The following is a 21303-nucleotide window of genomic DNA, read 5'->3' on the forward strand; positions in this document are numbered from 1 at the left end:
GTTCATATAATTTTTCCAGTGAGAATCAGCACTATTGAATTTGCTTTCATATTGAAGACAATTAGGCTATGGTTACTTGACTGTCAGGTTCATAGCATTAGTGATGAGGACCTGAGATTGGAATGTGTTGTATTTCTAAATGTGCTACTGTTGTTATGGCTATGTAGCCTGAAGTTGGTTTTGCAATGGTTCATCAGTCTTTATCAAAATAAGAAAAAATACAGAAGCAAAACTGGAGAAATTTGTTAAGAGGACAGAGGTTTTTGATGCCATGATTTCTATCACTCCCTAGTGATCTAATAGCTAGAGTTTGACAATTTCTGATGTCATAATTTCCATATAACATGTATAAATGTCATTTTTTTCAGGCTCTTGTAAGTTTACCATATCTATCCACATCCCTTCACTTTTGTAGCATCCACACTCTTGCTTGATTATCACATCTTTCAGGAAACAGAAGAAACTGCATCCTGTTAGATAGTTTTAGGTTTTGTAATGATGCCTTATCACCCATTCACTATCTTGACCAGAAGAACAAATGGAAATCAGCATAACAGATAGCAAGAAGCAGCAGCAGTTTGACAAACAAAATAAATTCCCTTCATCTGAAATACGTAAGCAAAGTAATCTGTGAAAGAGCTTTGAGATGGGATCAGAGCACTTGGGAATCACTTTTGGCTTCTCATAATTTACATATTAAATAACACAATAATATAATTATTGGATATAGCTTTTAAAAGAAGAAAAATGAGAAAATTTTCAGGTTCTAAACCCCTCACCCCAGAACATGCTTTTTTTCTTTTTAAATCACCTTTTCTAATTAACAATACAGCTTTTAAAATAAAAAACACAACAAATGCATTCAGTGACTTGTCAAGTCTAATTCCAATTACACTAGTCGATCGGGGTCGGGGGGATGCCTAGAGTTAACAATCATGCCTAGAAGAAATAGCACAGTTTGGAGCCTTTCAGAACGCAAAATTGGTTCTTGCTACTTCAACACACAAAAAGTTGAAGGCACATGTCCACCATGAAAACCAAAAATACTAGGATGGAGTTGAAACTAGAAAAAAAGATAACATTATAACTTTTTTCATGATTCTTGGGCCCTTTTGCCTATATCCTGTCCTACCTCATTACCTTATTTTGAAGTACTATTTCAAGCATTACTACCTTTGGAGGCTGTAAAGGATAATCCCTTTCCTCATAATCAGTTTTAGAACTCCACCTCTTGTTTCCCTAGAAAGGGAAATGACATAACTGCCCCTTCTTAGGATCTAAAATACTATATCAAAAGACAGAGACATCAAGGCTTATTTGAGGCCCATTAAAGGAAAGTTAATTCTTCCTGGTCAAAATAATGGAACCTCAATTCTGCCTCTATTCTTGAGTGGAGATAGGACATTCTGATCTGTCCCAAAGATTAGAACATTGCATACTATTGTTTTCTTTCTTAAGAGTTAGTTATCTGAGCCTGTTAATTACTTGGCCAGAAAACCCCTCCAATTCACCTGAGGGCATGCTAAAGGATAGGAGGAATAATGAAGCAATGCACTCACACTTCCATAATCCCACCCACAATGCACTCTCTTACAGAGTTTCTGCCATGCATCATTGCTAAGCCTACATGTTTTTCTAAGTTATAACAAAAGATTGTAACTTTTCCTATTCTCTCTTCCTCTGTCCTTCTCAGATACCATCCAAAAGCCTAAGAACGACCTCTCTGACACTCTGAGCATCCTAACTCATTTTCAAACATGCCAGATTCTTCCACCTTGTGGCTGCTTACCAACTTCTGTGGATGAGCACAATGGCTTTCTTGAACTATAACTCAAAGGCATACTATTTAATTGTAAACAAAATTGCACCATGAAAATTGCAGGCAAATGGATGGAACTGAAAAAGATATTGAGTGAGGTAACCCAAACCACAAAAGCCAAGCATCACATGTTCTCTCTCATCTCTAAAAGTCTAAATATGAAATTTATCAATCTTTCATATATATATATATATATATATATATATATATATATATATATATATGTATACACACACATATGTTAGCATGACAGTAACTTTACATAATATTTTATACAAAGTGCCTGCATTTCAACTGTGACCCAGCATTAGTAAGCAGGGATACATCTATGATGTTCTAAAGCATAGATCAAATAATTTTTGGTTTTGGACATGTGTTTCACTTCCTTTTGCTCATTTTTTAGTCATCATTAATAAACTATGACAGAACAGAGTTATCATTTTCATTTATCTCCTCAAGTTTTGACATCATTAATAAACAGAGTTATCACTCTTACTCATTAACCCCATAACCCAATTTTTTAAGAATCTGGAGGCATATGACAGCCTGTTCTTAGGCTGGTAGCTTTGGTTGCTTAAAGGACACTAGACCAAAACAAAATCTTCAAGCCACATTGGGCATTTTGCCACATCCCAAGCAGCGTATTATTAACTCTTAGTGGTCAGAATGTCCAAGAAAAATCCTCAGGCCAAAGCTGCTGCAGTTATTCAAATTCTGACATAATGCAATATTTATATTTTATATCTTTATAGAATTTATCTATATGTCTATTCCTAGCATTCTATTGTTCCTTGGTCATACATCACCATAATGATTCTGCATGTGCTTACATTTCTAAGAGAGGGAGGTCCTGACATCTCATTCTTTTATCACCTTTCCACTCCATACTCTGCTCATCAATATGTCTCGGCCTAGGGCAGAGGTATGTGCCACATAATTGTCTGAGTGTACAGTGGGAAGAGGCTTGTAATCTGAACTGTGGCCAACTCCTCTAGCCCACCAAATCTTTTTCACCTTTTAAAATTTACTTTGTATTGAATATCTTGTTCCTGTGTAAGTACAGGGACAGATGTTTCAAGAATGTCTCATAGCCTCATGAAGGGACTTCTGGCTTCTTTATGTGTCACAACCTCCAAGGCATAAGGAAGACCTTCAAGTAGATAAGGATATCTCCCTAAAAGCAGGGGGAATACTATGTTTAGGACTGTTCTGAGGAAGCTTAGAAGTGGCATTCCTGGGAGAAGGCATAAATGATTTATAAGAAATTTTCCATCAATCCAATATCCTCAAATTGTACAAATATTGAAAATCCCTCAAGTATGCAACAGGTGGAGATAAAAACCAAAGGTGGCATGGCAGCCATCATGTGGCTCAGCTTTGCTTTGTCAAGCAGCTGCACTAACTTTATGACTTTTGCCATTCCATTCAGATATGTCTGTGCCAAGTACCTAGATATAAGACTCTCATCCTGTAGTTCTCAGGTTGTTCTCTGTGTATGACTATAATGCAAAGATACAAGGGAGAATAAAAAAAAAAAAAACAGAGAAATTTGGAAATGTTTTCAAAGCATAACAATTTCCCTTCAAGAACAAGGGTAAGCATGTTTGTGGGCTTCTTTGTGGTATTTAATAAAGTATTTTCAAGAAAAGAGGTAATGTAGTTTAAAGTCTGAACTCTTCATGGTTTTGCAGCCCCTGTGTTCTGCTACTGAGGAGGAATGGTTCCCCTCTAACTCTTCCGTTTTTGTCACAACATGTAAAACTGCAATTAGAATGGGGAAAGCCAATGGGAGGGGCCCACCACTCATGCCTAGGATTTTAGGAAGATTCAGATTTCCATCTACTCTTAGCTCTAGTCCAGATCTGTCCTGGATTCTCAACCTTCCAAGCTGAACTTCATGTCAGCCCTGAGTTACATTTGACCCATAGCCTGGATCACCAACTGACCCAAGACCCGAGTCTCCTCATGATGCCTGAATACCAAACTGATTCTCACTCTTTTCCTGTCTCTGAGTTCACAGGGACCATCACAGCCACCCACCAGCCACATCTTTGCCTTTGAACACTTACCCACAGCCCTGCAGCCAGTCCTCGATCTTATTGATTGGATTCCCTAGAAAAAGCAGACACTGGGTGATTGTGGGAACTGAAGGAACCACACCTCCTCAAATAACTCAGGGAACTCTGCAAGTTGTCCATACACAAGCCACAGCATGACTCTTTTTACCCATGAAGGGGAGGATATAAAAGGGATGTACTCATGCATAAAGATGACAGGTATGTCTCCCCTCTCTTCTATCTACTTCAGAAAATGGAAAGTTCCCAGTGTCCAGGCTACCACACTTTCTGCTTTCTTTTCCCAAAGTTTGGGAATAGGGATTATTCCTTTCTCAAAAATAAAAAAAGAAAAAGAAAAAAGAAAGGAAGGAAGGAAAGAAGGAAGGGAGGGAGGGAGGGAGGGAGGGAGGGAGGGAGGGAGAAAATATCAGAAGAGGGATGGCCCTATGCTTTTATTTCCTAACAAATAAACAAGGGTGGGTTTATTGGTCCAAAAGTTTTTGTTTCAGACTACATCTCTGGTCTTTCTCTTTGAACATCAGATAATAAGGTATGTGAGAAAGGTACAACTGCTTCATTGAGCAAGAAAATCTTCAAAGAGACTTCTCAAAGGTCACACAGTTGTCAGAGTTGCAGCCTGGATCTGGGCATAGACTGTATGTAGTCTTGTTACACAAACAAACTTAATTCACAGACAAACTCTTACAGAAGTTTCTCAGGATGGTGTTTCCTAATCATATGCCTGCTTCCTCCTCACACAATTCACATATCATATTATATTGTACCTCTTCCTTACACTCACTGAAAGGAGTCATAATGAGCCTCTGTGAAGTCTTACTCTAAACAGAGGCCACTTTCCATCCTTTGCAGACCTGTGCAAGACACAGTGAATATTTGTGTGATACCCAGCAGCTTCTTACCTTCCTGGAAAACATCATCCAGGCTGGAAGGCTCCGGATCTAGTGCATCCTGAAGGGCAGCTGCAGCCTCCTCTTCCAGGACCTGGGTTTGCCAGTTACGGCTCTGTCGTAGCCAGGCCCTTCGTTTTTCCCAGGATGTAGGGCTCAGCACTGATGCTTCCATGGTCCTGGACCACTTTCAGGCCTTTCTACCACACTGATGCCTTCCTGAAAGTTGAAACATGAGGAAAGTCTTTCACCCTCTCTTCAGAATCCACTCCTCTCAAAGTGACTCTCTCATTTTCTGTCTGTGCAAAGAGCCTATTCTCTCTGCCCAATCAGGAAAGAAATGATGCATAGCCATTTGCTGCTTCAACCCGTCCACCACTACCACCAAAAAGGGAATGCTCTGAAAAACCTAAGTACCAGATCAAGTCTTTCAAGTCAGTGAGTCTAAAAGCTTCAAACATCGCAGGAGTTAAGGGCCACTGAGGAAACTTTTTTGGCTTAAAGTATCTCTATTTCTCATGGTAGCTGCAGTGCTCTATTATGAAACATTTCCCTTAAAGCAAGCTTGTTAGTTCATACTTGTAGTTTTAGTACTCAGAAGGCTGAGGAAGACCAATCTATAGTTCAAGAGTGACTCTGTTTAAAAGAACTGTCTTCTTTACTCTCTTTATTAGTTTTGCCTTTCAGAATCTACCATTGCAACTAAAATATTTGAGGGACTGAGGAGATGCCTTATTCAGTTACGTGCTTGACACACAAGCATAAGGACCTGAATTTAGATCTCCAGCACCCACATATAAGCCAAATACAAGGGTAGGTCTCTAATCCTAGCTGTGGGCACAGAGCTGGAAGGGTTATTCCCTGAAGTTTTCTCATTAACTAGACAACTTAGTCAAATCAGTTGACTTCAGGTTCAATGAAAAACCCTACCTCAAAAAATAAGGTGAAGAGAGATTCAAGAAGACATTGCTATTGGCCTATGATCTTCACACACACACACACACACACACACACACAGAGAGAGAGAGAGAGAGAGAGAGAGAGAGAGAGAGAGAGAGAGAGAGAGAGAGAGGCATGTATGCATGCTCACACAAAATCTTAAAATTTACATTTTATTTTTTTTTCTGGATTTGTTTGGTTTTCAGTTTGGTATATTCTTTTCCCAGAAAAAGGAAGAACTATAATAAAAACAAGGAGACACTGAACTTACTGTCTTACGCAATAGACGACCGTGCCTTCCAGATGGTCACTTTCTACTTTGTGTATTTGTATCTCCATGTTAACTATGAGTTACTTACTCAGCTTGTCAAAGCAATTGTCACTCCATATAGTGACAGCTCATTTGACATTTCTCCCCCCAAATATATAATGATGCCTCTAGGCATAGAATCTGAGAAGAGCAAAGGAAGACTCATTCAGCTGTCCAGACAGAGCTTGAAAGGCAAGCACTAATGTGCACTCAGTCACAGCCACAGCCCTCCACCATGAGTTAGTAGATTTGCAGCAAGACTTTCAGATCTTATTCTTCCACTCCCTGGAGCTTCACTCACTGCTTCATCTTCAAAATTATACTTTGAATTGCTGAAGTCAGGAAAAATAAAAAAGAAAAATACAGGAATTTCAAGAGCCTTCTTTTAAGACTCAAAAACAAAGTCATTATTGAGACATTCAAAGACTTAGGGTACTGAAACAGCTATGTTTTAAAAGAACATCCCAAACATAAAATGTTCTGCTAGTGCAATAAAATTGTTTTAGTTGCTTTGTCTTGCTACATATAAGACAATGTATATTGTTGCTGTCTAATCTTGGGCCCTTCCCTTCAGGCCCAGTCCAGGTTTTGTCTTCCAGGGAAGGCAGCTGTTAGCACTGTGAGACTGTTATGCACTCTACTCCTTTTTGCCTTTTAGAGAATATTCAACCACTTAACTAAGCTCAGGTCAAAGGAAAGCTACAAAGAGGGTCAGCAGAGGAGACTTGCTGGCATTAGGTGATAGAGGATCAAGTTGCCTCCAGAAAGAAGGGAAGGGGAAGTAGATAAGATCTCCTGAGTAAATTGGGAGTGCAGTGGGGAGAGGAGGGGGGCTTGAGGGAATGGGGTGGTCGAGTTGGGGGAGAGACAGACAGGGAGAGCAAGGAAAGAGATATCTTGATAGAGAGAGCCACTATGGGGTTATGGAGAAACCTGGTGCTAGGGAAATTCCCAGGTACCTACAAGGATGACCCCAGCTAAGACTCCAAGCATGACCCCAGCTAAGACTCCAAGCAATAGTGGAGAGGGTGCCTGAACTGGCCTTCCTCTGTAATCAGATTGATGACTTCCCTAATTGTCATCATAGAACCTTCATCCAGTGACTGATGGAAGCAGACACAAAGATCCACAACTAAGTACTGAGTCAAGCTCCCAGAGTCTAATCAAAGGGAGGGAGAAGGGATCATAGGGTCAAGATCATCATGGGGAAACACACAGAGACAGTTGACCTGAGCTAGTGGGAGCTCACTGACTCTGGACTGACAGCTGGGGAACCTGCATGGGATTGAACTAGGCCCTCTGAATGTGGGTGACAGTTGTGTGGCTAGATCTGTTTGTAGGGACCAGGGCTTATCCCAGGTACAAGAACTGGCTTTTTGGAGCCCATTCCTGTGATGGGATACCTTGCTCAGCCCTGACACGGGGGATGGGGGGAGGCTTGGTCTTGTCTCAATTTGATATGCCAGACTTTGTTGACTCCCCATGGGAGACCTTACCCTCTCTGAAGAGTGGATTGGGGGTGAGGTGGGGGAAAGGTGTGTGTGGGGGAGTAGGAGGAGGGGAGGGAGGGGGAACTGTGGTTGGTATGTAAAATGAAAAAAACTTTTAAATAAAAAAAATGAAAAATTAAAAAAAAATTAAGGAAGTCTCCACAAAGCCTGAATCAAAGTGTGTTTTCCTAGTCCTGCCTTCCAAAATATTTAATTGGCTGTTTCCAGTCAACCCAGAAAAGAAAATGCCATTTCTTTAATTCTTGCCTATTTCTTTAATTCCCTCACATAAATCTCAGGGTATCCTTGATGCACAAGAACATTTTTGGTGGTTAGGAAAACTTAAAAGGAGACAGCAAGGGAAGGGAAGCATGAGGGAAGGGGAGAATGGAAGGGGGGGCAGAAGGAGGGAGAAGTAAAGATGGAGGTCCAGGCAGTAGGGAGAGAGAGAGAGGGAGGAAATGGAAGAGAGTGAGGAAAGGAGAGAGGGAGGAAGAGGGAGGAGGAAAGAGGGGAAGAAGAAAGGACAGAGAAGGAGAGGAGGGACACAATGAGGAAGAGATATAGGGCTGCCCCACTGCACCTTACTATCAGTGCCAAAAACCACTTCAAGCACCTTTTTAGAGCTGACTGCCTACCTGGGATGACAGGTAAAGGGTATCAGCATCTTCTTTGATATGTCTCTGGTATGTTCCTCACATTTTTGAAGCTCTCATTCAAATAAGCTAAGTTCCTCTCCACCTCTTTTTTTTTTTTTTGTTTGTTTGTTTGTTTGTTTGTTTTTTGTTTTTCGAGACAGGGTTTCTCTGTGTGGCTTTGCGCCTTTCCTGGAACTCACTTTGGAGACCAGGCTGGCCTCGAACTCACAGAGATCTGCCTGGCTCTGCCTCCCGAGTGCTGGGATTAAAGGCGTGCACCACCACCGCCCGGCCTCCTCTCCACCTCTTTTAGCCCTGGTTTTTATTATACTTTTTCCTCTCCTTTTTCACCCTAAGTATTTGCTGCACTCAACCCACAAAGCCCCCAATCCATTCTCCACCCATTTCCTCCAGGAAGCCAGATGTGGCTTCTGCAGTTGGCCTTAATTTAACCCTGTCCCTTGACTGTTCTTTCTGGTTATTATCACCAAAGCATGTTATACTTTTATTAATTTCTCTCCTGTTTTATTACTCTTCTAATTAGAACATAAGACCCAGGGTCAGAGGTGCTTGTCTGGATTGTCCATTGCTGTATTTCCAAAGTCTAAAACAGAATCAAACATGTTGTTGGCTAAACATATATTCTAAATGAACGAGTGCTTCCTAGGTGATTATGCCTCTTGGGAGCTCAGCGCCCTACAAGTCACCACAGACATACTCAGAGCTCAGCTTCAAGGCTTCCAATAAGATTTAACAATGTGCTTGGGACAGAAAGTTGGGAAACAAAGAGATGATAGTTCTAAGACTTGTTTCTGCTCTGAGAGTTCCTGCAATTGAGAACAGCATTTACATGTGCCCAAAAATGCTTTTCCCTCATCTGTACATCCTTACACAGAATTTTTACTTACTGCAAATACCTAAAGGAAAATGTACATGGAAACAGAATGTTTAATGCTTAAAGAGGTCCAAAGGAAGGCTCACAAAACTGACTGTAATTACAGGTAGCAGAAAGACAGGAGCTAAGAGCTCTATCACCCGCTGCAAAGAATAGTCATTTTCTGGCAGTTTGGATGGGAGTGGAATCATTTACTCACTTTAAAAGACAACTATGGTAGGAGCTGGAAAGATGGCTTAACACCTAAAGTACTTGCCATGCAAGCACAAGGACCCAAGTTAGATCCTTGAGCCTATAAGAAAAAGCTGAGAGCTGTACCACATGCCTGTAATGCCAACACTGAGAGTGAGCACAGGGTGATTCCTGGGTCTTGCTGGCCAGCCAGTCTAGCAAATTCCAGAGTCAGTCAAGATTTAAGATGGAGACTGATGGAGGAGAATACCTGACCTTGACTTCTGGCCTCCACATACGCGTGCGCATGTACACACACACACACACACACACACACACACACACACACACACACACACACACACACACACACACCAATCACCTCAAGAGAGAAGATACAAAGGAACTAACCTTCCCCAATGTGGCTCATTGATGTGGGACTTAAAGTAGAAATTAATTTTCCCTAATCTTTGTCATGTATGGGTTATAATGAACTGTTCACAAAGTAATAAATGAAACTACTATAAGAATGGGTAGCAAGGTCCTTGAGCCGGACGGGACGGCAGAGCTATGGCCTTGAGGCTGCTGAGACTTGTCCCAGCGTCGGCAATGTACAACCAGAGCTTCATCCGAAAGGAGTGTGTGGACCACTACAAGGAAGTGAAGCGGCTCGCTCTCCCCCAATACCTGCCACCCCACGTAGTCATCTACGTCCATGTGCCCGTGCCAGGGATACAGAGCCGGATCCAGAAGAAAGGAGATCCACATGAAATGATGATCATCTCTGCCTATCTCCAGGACATTGAGAATGCCTGCAAGAACACCTTCCTTCCAGAGATGAGTGAGCACTGTGAAGTTTTGGTGTACAGTACCTGGGAATCTGAAAGCTCAATCAAGGTGGTAGAGGACATTGAATACCTTAAGTACAACAAAGGGTCTTGGCTTAAACAGAGTGACATTCCTTTCACTGCCTGCGCTTGCGGGTTCAGGATGAGATAGAAGTGCTGGATTTCACTACCGTTCCTATCAATCTCCTAGAAATCACGATTGGAGCTCACCAGGGTACCCGAATCCAAAATAGCTCCAGAGCGCTGCCAGGCCGGAAGTACAAACCTGGGTACAAAGCCGAGGTGGGCGACAAGTGGATCTGGCTGAAGTGAATGGTCCCTCTGCCTAGCTGTGTCACAGCGGTGAAGATGTGGGCTCTGCCCAACTCTGTGAATTCCAGAGCTTTGCAAGACAGCAGGAAAAAAGCAAGGATCAAGAAATTGCCCGAAGAAATGGTTTAACAAAAACAGTCTTCTCTGTTCCTAGTCAGTTGATTGAAAGATTCAATTTCCATAGAAAAAATTCTGGAACCTTTCAGTTTTATTTTGGAATCATCTGAGAAAAACAAAACAAACAAATCTGATCTGCTGTGAAAGAGCAGCTTCCACTAGGCGTCCCATGTCCCTGTGCTGTGTCCTTCTGTCCTCTCAACTTCAAAAAATAAAGCTGACTTTGTAGCTCCTCAAAAAAAAAAAAAAAAAAAAAAGAATGAGTAGCAATACTGGGAAACAGAAATAAATAGAAGGGTTTGGTTCATGGTAATCAGATGAAAACGTACTGCTAGAAAATAAAAAACTAAGTATTCTTTCTGGAAATTTGGAGGAAGTGGCAAATGATATCAGATAAACACACCAGCAGTGAGCAGGCTACAGAGAAGTGACAGATGGGTACAGAGATGGCAAGATGCAGCTTTGGAGGTTTTTGGAGGGAGTCTGTCTAATATAGAGATGGGAGTGGAAATGTTTATTCATAACATTCCAGTAACAACAAGAGTCATCAAACAAAATGCATTCCCATAATATGAAGGAACATGGAGCAGAGAAGAGAGCACTGGCCAGGGATAAGATCAGAATGCCTGCTACACAAGCTTGACAACATGAGTTCAATCCCTGGAATCTAAGGTGGAAGGAAAAAACTGACTCTTGAAAGTTTCTCTCTGACCTCCCCACACATGCACCATACACATACACACAATAATAATGATAATAATAATCAGTAAAAGCTTAAAAAATAAGTTGTCATTTGCATTCACACCATTTCTCCAATCAATTTCTAGCAACCAGCATGTGTGCGTGTGTCATATTCAAGAAGAGAGTATGTGATTTGTCTGTGTTGATTGAACCATCCTTTGTGAGATCTCTCTTGAGTCCCACAACAGGGCATGGTATAGTGCTCTTCAATGGAGATAACTCAGCAAACACTGTACCTCCTGAAAAGCAAGATTCATACTTGTGCTGGGAAATTGTCCTCAATTAGTATATGTCATAGAAGAGGTACAGACCTAACTGCCTTTCTCTATGGCCTCAGATCCTCTGTGTATATGTTTACTACCTTGTAGTGAAGAGAAGCTATGAGGCAAAAATCTTTCCATGATTTAGTTAATACAGCATAAGGGAAACTCAAGTTTGATTAAATTTTAAAGCTTAAACTAAGAAATTATCCTATCTTTAGGTTTTCATTTCCTACTCAAAAAGCTTCTCTGGGCTCTACCCCCTTCCTTGATACTGATTCTGTTATAACATTGACTGTACTATGTTCAATGTGGAGACAGAAGGAGGCAGCCTATATGCTGTGGGATGGTCTGTATTTCAAATTGCTCTGATTGGTCAATAAATAAAACACCGACTGGCCAATGGCTAGGCAGGAAGTATAGGCAGGACTAACAGAGAGAAGAATTAAGGGAACAGGAAGGCGGAAGGAGACTGCCAGCTACCACCATGACAAGCAGCATGTGAAGACGCCAGGAAGCCATGAGCCATGTAGCAAGGTATAGATTTATGGAAATGGATTAATTTAAGCTATAAGAACAGTTAGCAAGAAGCCTGCCATGGCCATACAGTTTGTAAGCAATATAACTCTCTGTGTTTACTTGGCTGGGTCTGAGCGGCTGTGGGACTGGCGGGTGACAAAGATTTGTCCTGACTGTGGGCAAGGCAGGAGAACTCTAGCTACACCTATATATCTCTTTTCTCCCATTTTTACCACTAACTCAAGAAAAGTGCCATACAGGGTCTATTACTTCTTGCCTGAATTTCCCCAAAGGCTTCTCCCTCCAGCATTGCCCATTGTCCTTTCCACTTCTCTAGACATTTCTCCAGGATCGTTTTCTTTGATTATTTTCCATACCCTATCCCGAAGTCTAAACTCTAACTACAACCAAACAGAGTAGGAGAAGATGTTCTTTGTTCGGTGAAGGGTACAGAAAAAGCAAAATTTATAGAAATGGGGATGAAATCACATCTGTGGCTTAACACAGGATTGTTTAAGATCTGTGAATGTCTGTCATCCAATAAAATATCATCAAATGCAATAACTGCAGCAGTAGTGAAAAGCTGTTGATAAAGTGTTATTATTGCTAAACTGAGGACATTGCCTATTTCTTGCCAGTTCTATTACATTGCCAGTCCATTTTCTAGAAGATGCAGCTGGAGTTTTACAATGTACTGATATGGTGAATCAACAAAGCAGGGACTAGTAATAACTGATTTATGTATAGCATCTAATATATATATATATATATATATATCCATAAATATGTCCTATATAATACTTTACTGAATTCTGACCAACACCTTAGAGCTAATCATTAACACCTGAAGCTCAGAGAGAATGTTTTGTTCACTGATGGGTATTTAGGACCTTAAAGGGATTAGATTTAAGATCACAGTGGTCTAATTCTATGTAGTACAGTCTTTGCATGAATAGTGGAATAATAAAACAGCCTATTGTCATCTAAGTGTCAGCAGATAATACAATCTGGGATGAAGGAAAGTAGGGATGGTTTTAGTAAATTCTCCACTTTACATGCTGTTCAGCTCTCTATTTATAATCTAGTACAAGAGAAACAGCATAAACTCAATGTATTTTGTACTCAGCTGTGTGATAATCGCAGCAAAAGAAGTATTGCTGTTTGTGCTACCTGCATGTTTTCCCTCTTGATTCCATCTTGAAGCATACAAACCTCCCTCAGGCTTGCAAGGCAGTTTTCCAACAAGGTCCAAATCAGAATTACATGAGAAAACTCTTCATTGCTTTGATATTGTAGAATTAGAACATTTGGCAGCAGCTGTAGAAGGGCACTGCCTGAACTAACAGAGTTTACAATAGTCAGAGCCCTGTTCAGCACAGGCCTAGTTATTGAGCATCTGGATTTTTTGGAACAGTCTGGGAAACCTTGTGGAAAGAGCAGGAACACCTGGGATGGATTTTGTTGCTTTCAGAAGGTCTGGAGCAATGAGTATCTACCACAATTTGCTGGGAACATAACTTTTTCCCCCAAGTGGGAGGTTTGATTTTTATTTAAAACTGGAAATTGTGGTTGATGCATTTCCCTATGATGGGTTATATTAACTATGTGCCAAATGGGCTGCTGCTGCTTCTCCTTCACTTTCCTTTTCTCCTTCTCTATCTCCTCCTCCTTCTTTTGTTCTCTTTTGTATATTGAAAATATATCTTTTTCATATAATATATCCTGGTTACAGTTTCCCCTCCCTCTACTCCTCCCTGTTCCTCCCCACACAGCTTAATATTTAAATATAACAAATGGGCCTATCACCATGAAGTTGACAAATATCAGCTCTGCTTATATGTGACTTAACTTGGGGATGTTTTTAAAGGGCCAGTAACAATGGGCAATGTTTCTTTTTCTTCAGAGTGTTATTTAGAAACTCAGGGGGAAATGTAGGCAGAGCTTGGGCCTTGGAATCAGAGTGTTCCTGTTTAAAATAATAACCTGTCCACTTACACTTGAGTCTTAGATAAAGTTATTAAACCTCTTTGTATCTAAGTGTTTTGAATATACAAACAGAAAATGTCCACACATTTTGGGTTATTTGATACTAAAATTATGTATTATGTAATAAATAATATGCAAGGTTGTTATTAATTTTCTCTTACTATTTGCCAGTCTCTAAAAGTAGAATAGTTTTAAGAATCAGAATTGAGAAAAGAGAGTGGTCATCAGAGCACACTAGAATGTGCAGCATCAGGATGTTAAATAGCGATGCTCACATTAGGCAGAGATGAACGATGAGAAAAAATAATCTCTCAGCCTTTTGTAATTGTGTGTGTATGTATGTGTGTGTGTGTGTGTGTGTGTGTGTGTGTTGTATATATTTACAGGTGCATGTACACATATGTGCACCCACAGAGGCCAAAGGGCCATATTTGTTTTTTTTTCCTCTATTATTCTTTGAAATAGTCTCTCACTAAATTTGGGATACACTGATTTGCTAGGCTGGTTCAACAGTGAGCCCTTGGGATTCTTTTGTCCCTACTACTTCAGCATTAATAACAGATGTGCAGCACCACCTCTAGCTTTTTACATGAGTACTGGGGATCTGAATTCAGATCCTCATAACGTTTTACCCTTTAAACTGTCTCTCTAGCTCAACAGTACCTATCCTTATATAATTCTCAGAGGGATCAGAGAGAAACCTAATTTAGTCACTCACTTTAGAGTAGAAAAAAACTAGACAGAGATAAGGAGGGGTAAGGAGAGGTGATGGAGAGATGGAGGGAGTGAGGGAAGGAAGAATAGAAAATAGGACTCACAAGTTTGTATTCCAAATGTGTTCTTTCTTCTCTTTTTGTCACACAGCTTTCTTCCTGCCGCTCTTGGTTCTGGATGAGTCTTCAGTGCTCTGGGCCTCCTTCCACAGATACAGACCATAAAGGTTTCTCTTCTCTGTTTGTATGTTACTTATGCCCTAAGCAGTACCTGTGAATTTGGAGTGAGAGTGAGATCAAGCATAAGAAAAGAGAAAAAGGAAATAGAGTTTCCATGATGTGGCCCAACAGAACTTCTGCATCCACAGTCAGGCATAGTCTTATTGATTTAGAAGGCTGGGGGAAATCCCAGAGCAGGCAGCATTTCTCTATGGACAGGACAAACTTAATCTCAATCCAAGCTGATCCTCCTCAACCCTACATGCCCCAAACCTGCAACAGACTGTCATATTCCTTCCTAGATCAATGATAACTGTCTTCCTGGTTTATACTCTTCACTGTGCTACTAGGAAGATCATCAGATCAAAATCTGCCCTTAGGGTGTTGGGGCATTCTGAAACATTTATGGCCTAAGGGAGGACTTCAATCTCTGTTCAGGGAGTAGAAAAATAGGGTGTCATTTATAAAATAATGAAAGGAGAAAATGTCAGCTACTCAATGTAACTCCTTTGCCTTTCCTTTTTCACACCTTTCTTTCCACAAACTAGTTTAGCTGAATACTGGAAGCAAACTATCAAAGTTCTTTTCCTCTCATTTTTTTCTTCTTCCTTCAACATTCAGATGTGAGTAAGTTTTGTGTTTATAAATGACCATGGAAAATATAAAAGTCATATATTTGGAGCAAGTCATCCTGTACTGTTGGTGTGTGAGAGATGCCATTAAAAAAATATCTGGGTAAGCTACAAACATATCAGGAATAAGAAACAGTAGCTCACGCTGGCTAATTACACATGGATTTATCCAGACATGTTTAGGATGAGTGAAGAGACTTCTTGACCACTGAGCGATCCCTGTGCATTGATACCATTAATTCAATATCTTGTTTTCATAGTCATGAAGTTATTTCACTCCTGTTCTCATCTTCCCCCTTTTTTATTGCACAGTAGATACACAAATTATTCTCATCCTTCAGTCATTTGACAGAATTCTCTTTTTAGCCTAAATCTGTGCTTTAGCCATTCTCACTGGGCCTGGGTATGATCTGGCCACAACGCTGTGTGTTTGGGGTTTATCACTTTCATTGACCCCTAAGTGGAAATCAGGATAGTTATTAGTCTGCAAGTAGAAAGAAATGTGTCTTTTCCCTTGCTGCCACTAAGAGTGAAGTCACACTGAGTCACGACATGGGCCAAGAACCAAACTTTCTCTTCATCATCTATTAGAATCTGAATCCTGGACCTTGAACCTAGAAGGACTGTATTGACTCTCCACAGTCACTATATAATGTTTCATCCCAGGAAAACACCTTAACTTTCAGAGGGCCAAAGGAGCTAAGAGAACATTATTAGTATGGTTATAAATAGCCTCTAAACGGCCTAGGTGCTTGTTAATAAGAAATCACATGTTGACTCTGTTTCTATCCCCCCTATTATAGCTTCATTTTGCTATTAATGATAACATTCTCAGCAGCAGACAACCAATAAACCCGGCCTCTCCTCTTTTCATCAATGGTTCATGACATAGGAGAATACAGATCTGTGGCTCTCACCACTCAAGCTGAACATCTGCTGAATCAGAAGCTTGTGCACACCATTTGCAAGCCTCCCAGCTCTAATTCCCCCCAGACTGCATAGAACCTTCATTAAGGATATTTGCAACTCACAGAATAAATGAATGGATGTAATAGAAAGTTAAGATTTATTGTTTTTAATTGTGGATGTGTGTCTATCTGTCTGTGAACATGCACGTGAGTGCGGGTACTGCAGAAGTCAGGGGCATCAGATTCTCCTGGAACTGGAGTTACCATAGTTGGGAGCTGCCCAACAGGGATGCTGGCAGTTGAACTCGGGTTCTCTGCAATAGCTGTAAACACTCTTAACCACACAGAGCCATCTCTCCAACCACATAACAATAAAAACTTTTTAATTAAAAAGAAAAAAAGGATATTTGTGATATACAAAGTCACAACTATTTCCTTTAGTATTGCTTCCAAATGCTTATTATCTTATTAAACCACTTCTACAACAAACTTTTTATCAAGACAGGGCTCTGCCCTAAGTCCCCACTTCACCTCTTTCATCCACTGATGGACTTGGCAGTGCATGAGGTTGTGGGAAAAGCCCAGTGTGAATAATATTTCCATGCCTCCTCCCTCCCCAGGATACAGATGGGTGGTTACCTTGAAGCAAAGGGTGTTGGAGACTTCAGCCCCAGTATTATGTAGATCACTGAGAAGTGAACATATCTAGATGAGATATGGGGCAAAAATTTAGTCTTCATGATATATGAACCATGGGCCTCTAGTATATCTGGCCTGCCATTGTCCAATGGTGTAAATTCTGCTACATAGGAACTTTCACATACATCACTACACTTTATCTCCACATTTTCCCCAGAAGATTCTAGAGAAAAAGATCCTGTTCACAGAGAACAAGGTCAGGACAGATTTATGAATTCCCAAATTCAGAGATTTGGGCTCTAGAACAGGACCTGTCATCAAACCAGGAAACTTTTCTCCTTCAGAACTTTTCATAGTTGGAAATAGAACGAAATGATCACACGTGTGAGTTCGGCAAGATGCTAAGAACTCTCATGAGAAAAATGAAATTTTGTAAATAGTAATTCAGTTCATCAAATGAGACCATGATTTATGACCCTAGAACAATCCCATCTGGTAATCAGGAGGGAAAAGTGAGGTATTTTTGTTCAGTAGGTCCAATGATGAGGCTGTAGAGTCAAAGTCAGGAAGGTGAGGTTGTCTCTTGACACATCTCTTTCCTTAGAATCAAGTTTTTCCCCCCCTCACCCATGTCCCTTCTCTCTATTACTATCTATAAAAGTATATCAGTCCCACCCTGAAACACTTACCAGAAGTAAGAAGGTTCTCCAAACAGGCCTGAGCCCTTCTCAGAAGTCGTAGCAAAGGCGAGGATGGTGAGATAGTCTCATATCGAAGACTAACTTTCTCTCTGTTCTCATTCAACTGTCAGCTCAAAAGGGGAAGCGGATGTGAGAAAACACACACACACACTCACACACACACACACCTACACATGCATCTGCTCTGTCCCCGCCTCCTGGCCAGCCACATCCTCTGCTCTAGCTTAGGAGACTGGAGAACAAAGCATCTCTTACTCATATGCTTACAGGCAGAGAGCTCATCCTCTGAGAGGGCTGCTGTCATGTTTACCACACCTAGGGAGGATGGGAATCTGGGAGAGCCCCCTCCAGTGCAGTTAGAAGTAGTTAGAATCCACTCCTGCAGCCAAATGGAACTTAAAAATGAGACTTGCCTCTCCATAAAATCAGGAGGACTTCTCCCTAACTGGGTTTTCATAACTTTCACATTCAGGTAAATTACCCAGAAGCTTTTTCTTAAATACTGTCAGTGAAAGCAATTTTTTTTGTTTATGTCTTAACTTCTTTTTCAATTTTTATTGCATTTATTTGTGTTTGTGTATGTATACATGCATTGTGTGTGTGAGTGTGTGTGTGTGTGTGTGTGTGTGTGTGTGTGTGTGTGTGTGGTGTACATACCCATGTTACAGTGTGCATGTAGTGGTTAGAGGACAGTTTGAAGGAGTCAGTCTTCTCCTTCCACCGCATAGATCCTGGGGTTTGAAGTCAGGTCATCAGGCTTAGTAGGTACCTTTACTCACTGGCCCTGTGTTTGTTTGTTTCTTTCTTTCCTTTCCTTTTCTTTTTCTTTCTTTCTTTTTTTTGTTTTGTTTTGTTTTTGTTTTTCGAAACAGGGTTTCTCTGTGTAGTTTTGGTGCCTGTCCTGGATCTCACTCTGTAGACCAGGCTGGCTTCGAACTCACAGAGATCCACCTGCCTCTGCCTCCCAAGTGCTGGGATCACAGGCCCGTCCTGTGTTTATTTCTTAATACTTTGCTTATCATGTTTAAACCCACTTCAGTTTCCCTTATCCTAGAAAATGACTAAATTTTTTTTAAGAGTTGTACTTTTAAAGTCTATCACCCTGAAGCTGTCTTCAGTTTGCTGTCTTTCCGTTTCAGGGAGCCTTACTAAACTCTAGAAGAGTTTACCTTTCACTTTCATCCCGAGTAGCACCACTGTCCAGCCTCTCCTATTGAGCTTTTTCTTTGTGTCTTTGATGGTTCTCCATTGTCTGGATATCTCTTACATCTTCTGATTTTAGTCTTTCTTTTTGGAATTAATTAACATCTCAGTTACCTTTCCAGTCACTATGATAAAAGACTGATCAAAGCAAATTAAGGAAAGAAGAACTGATTTTGACTCATCAGTCCATCATGGCGGAAAAGTCACAGGAAGAGCTTGATGCAGCTGGTGACAGTGTATCTGCAGTCAAGAAAGAGAGAGCCACAGATGCCTGTGCTCAGCTCCCTTTCTTCTTTTTGTACAGCCCAGGATCCCAGTCCAGGGAATGGTGCCACACACAGTGGGCAGGTCTTCCAACCTCAAAAACCTATCAAGATCATCCCCTACAGGCATGCCCAGAGGTTCATTTCCTAGGTTAGTTCAAGTCTCATCAAATTGACAATTGAAATTAAGCATTATACGTACTTTAAATACTTATCAGAACACTGATTTTCCAAAGCACTCCTCTCATGCTAAATGTAACTGCTACCGTATATACATTCTCTTTTAATTTTAGGATTGTAGAGAGTTGGGTTTCTTTTTTACTATGGCCCCAAATTCCATTTCAAGCCTCCATAAGAGAACCCCCTTGAATAGATCTATACAATTTAACCACAGTTGTAACACAGTGGAGAAAAGTCCAATTAAAGTCTTTGATCAAAAAATTAAGTTCTAGGAACATGATTTTCTTTTCATCTTTTATTTCCTTAGTCTTTGAAAATCCACACCTTCACATCCACCCCTCATTTCCCATCCTACAAATCCTTACAGGGCCATGCCAAAACATCGACCTTCCAACCTAATATTCTCCTTTTATCATTTATTTTTAGATCACTAAGTCCAAGTAGTGTTACACTCCTGAAGAAAAGTGACCCTCTCTCCTTCATCAGTCATCAATTGCTAAGTAGCTCTTCAGCAGGGGTTGGGCCCTGGGAGTCCTTGCCCTCTCCATACTGGAATTTTTAACTGGCTTGGTTTTGTCTATGGACTTTGCATGGGTAATCACTGCTGTACTGTGTTCATGTGTGTAACAGTCCAGGGGACGGTATTTCATATCACTTCCCCCATCCTCTGGTTCTTACATTCTTTCTCTTTTGATGAGGTTCCCTGAGCTTTGGAATAGAGGTTGTCCCATTTACAGCTGAGCACTCACAATCCATTATTCTTGGCACTATGAACAGTAATGTATCTCTGCATTAACTACTACCAATTCAGAAGCTCTCTGACCAAAGTTGGGAGCAGCATCAATCTATAAATATTTAGAAAGCATTTGATAACTTAGTCATTTAGACAAAAAGCATCATCAATAATTCTCCCATAAGGCCTATGACTTACCTAGGCCATGAGTTTTGACCATGTTTACAGTATTATGCATGAATTTCCTTCTGTGAAGACTCCAGATCCAGTCAAGAGAACAGCTGATTAATCCCATAAATGGTCTTATCACTGTTCTACCAATGGATACATCTGCCTGGCAGGTCAATATTATATAATGCAGGGTCCATGCTGGATAAGACCATTAATGCTTTTTTCTCCCATCAGCCTTCATAAAACCTTCCAGAATTATGAAAGCCAGCCATCAGGGAGATTCTGGGTCCATTTGATTGAGTTTTCTGTGTCTTGCAACTAAAGTATGTGGTGTCTTCAGGAACAGGGCCTTATCATATTGTTGCAGTTGGTAAATAAGAACAATGGCAATTGCCTGTATTGTTTGGGGTACCTTTGGGGCCCTGCTGAATAATAAGTCATATGGAAGTAAAATTTTAATATTTTTACATTTATTGATTGATTGATTGGTTTGTGTGTGTGTGTGTGTGTGTGTGTGTGTGTGTGTGTGTGTGCATACACACATGCCACAGTTCACGTGTGAAGATCAGAAGACAATTTATAGGAGTCAGTTTTCTCCTTCCAGCATGTGAGTTCCAGGGACCAAACTCAGGGCATCATGCCTGACCCCAAGCACCTCTTTTACTGAGCCACCTCACTGGCTCTCCTACAGATTATTTTCTTAAATATGCAATAAGAAAGTGATAATTGTATTTTCTGTCTCTTACCTCTTTATATCTCCACCTTATCACATTCTTTTATAGCCAGGGATAAAAATGTCAAACAAATTTCCCAATACAAGATAGATGCTAACTATACACAAAAAATAAATATTAAACCTATTATAAGCCCAGCACTCCCTATTCATCATAAACAATTTTTTTAAATCTACAAATTATCTGTTAAAATTGAG

At 40.6% G+C, this 21303-nt stretch overlaps 1 protein-coding gene and 1 pseudogene across 2 annotated transcripts in view; one reads left to right on the top strand and one right to left on the bottom strand.

Moving 5' to 3' along the window:
• Nucleotides 1-18308, bottom strand: part of Tespa1 (thymocyte expressed, positive selection associated 1) — a 33533-nt gene extending 15225 nt beyond the window's left edge. Inside the window, exons 1-5 of one of the 2 annotated variants that reach the window (XM_037211934.1) lie at nt 17811-18308; nt 17122-17187; nt 14829-14994; nt 4797-5003; nt 3889-3931 (exon numbers count right to left, since the gene is read on the bottom strand). In XM_037211934.1, coding sequence (XP_037067829.1) covers nt 3889-3931; nt 4797-4959 — 206 coding nt within the window. In that variant the 5' untranslated portion in view covers nt 4960-5003; nt 14829-14994; nt 17122-17187; nt 17811-18308. The remainder of the gene's footprint in view (nt 1-3888; nt 3932-4796; nt 5004-14828; nt 14995-17121; nt 17188-17810) is intronic. The other variant, XM_028857850.2, reaches the window with a different exon arrangement.
• LOC114683528 lies at nt 9798-10529 on the top strand (annotated as a pseudogene).
• Nucleotides 18309-21303: the final 2995 nt, after the last annotated feature.

Source organism: Peromyscus leucopus, chromosome 18 (genome assembly GCF_004664715.2).
Source record: "Peromyscus leucopus breed LL Stock chromosome 18, UCI_PerLeu_2.1, whole genome shotgun sequence".
Classification (NCBI taxonomy): domain Eukaryota; kingdom Metazoa; phylum Chordata; class Mammalia; order Rodentia; family Cricetidae; genus Peromyscus; species Peromyscus leucopus.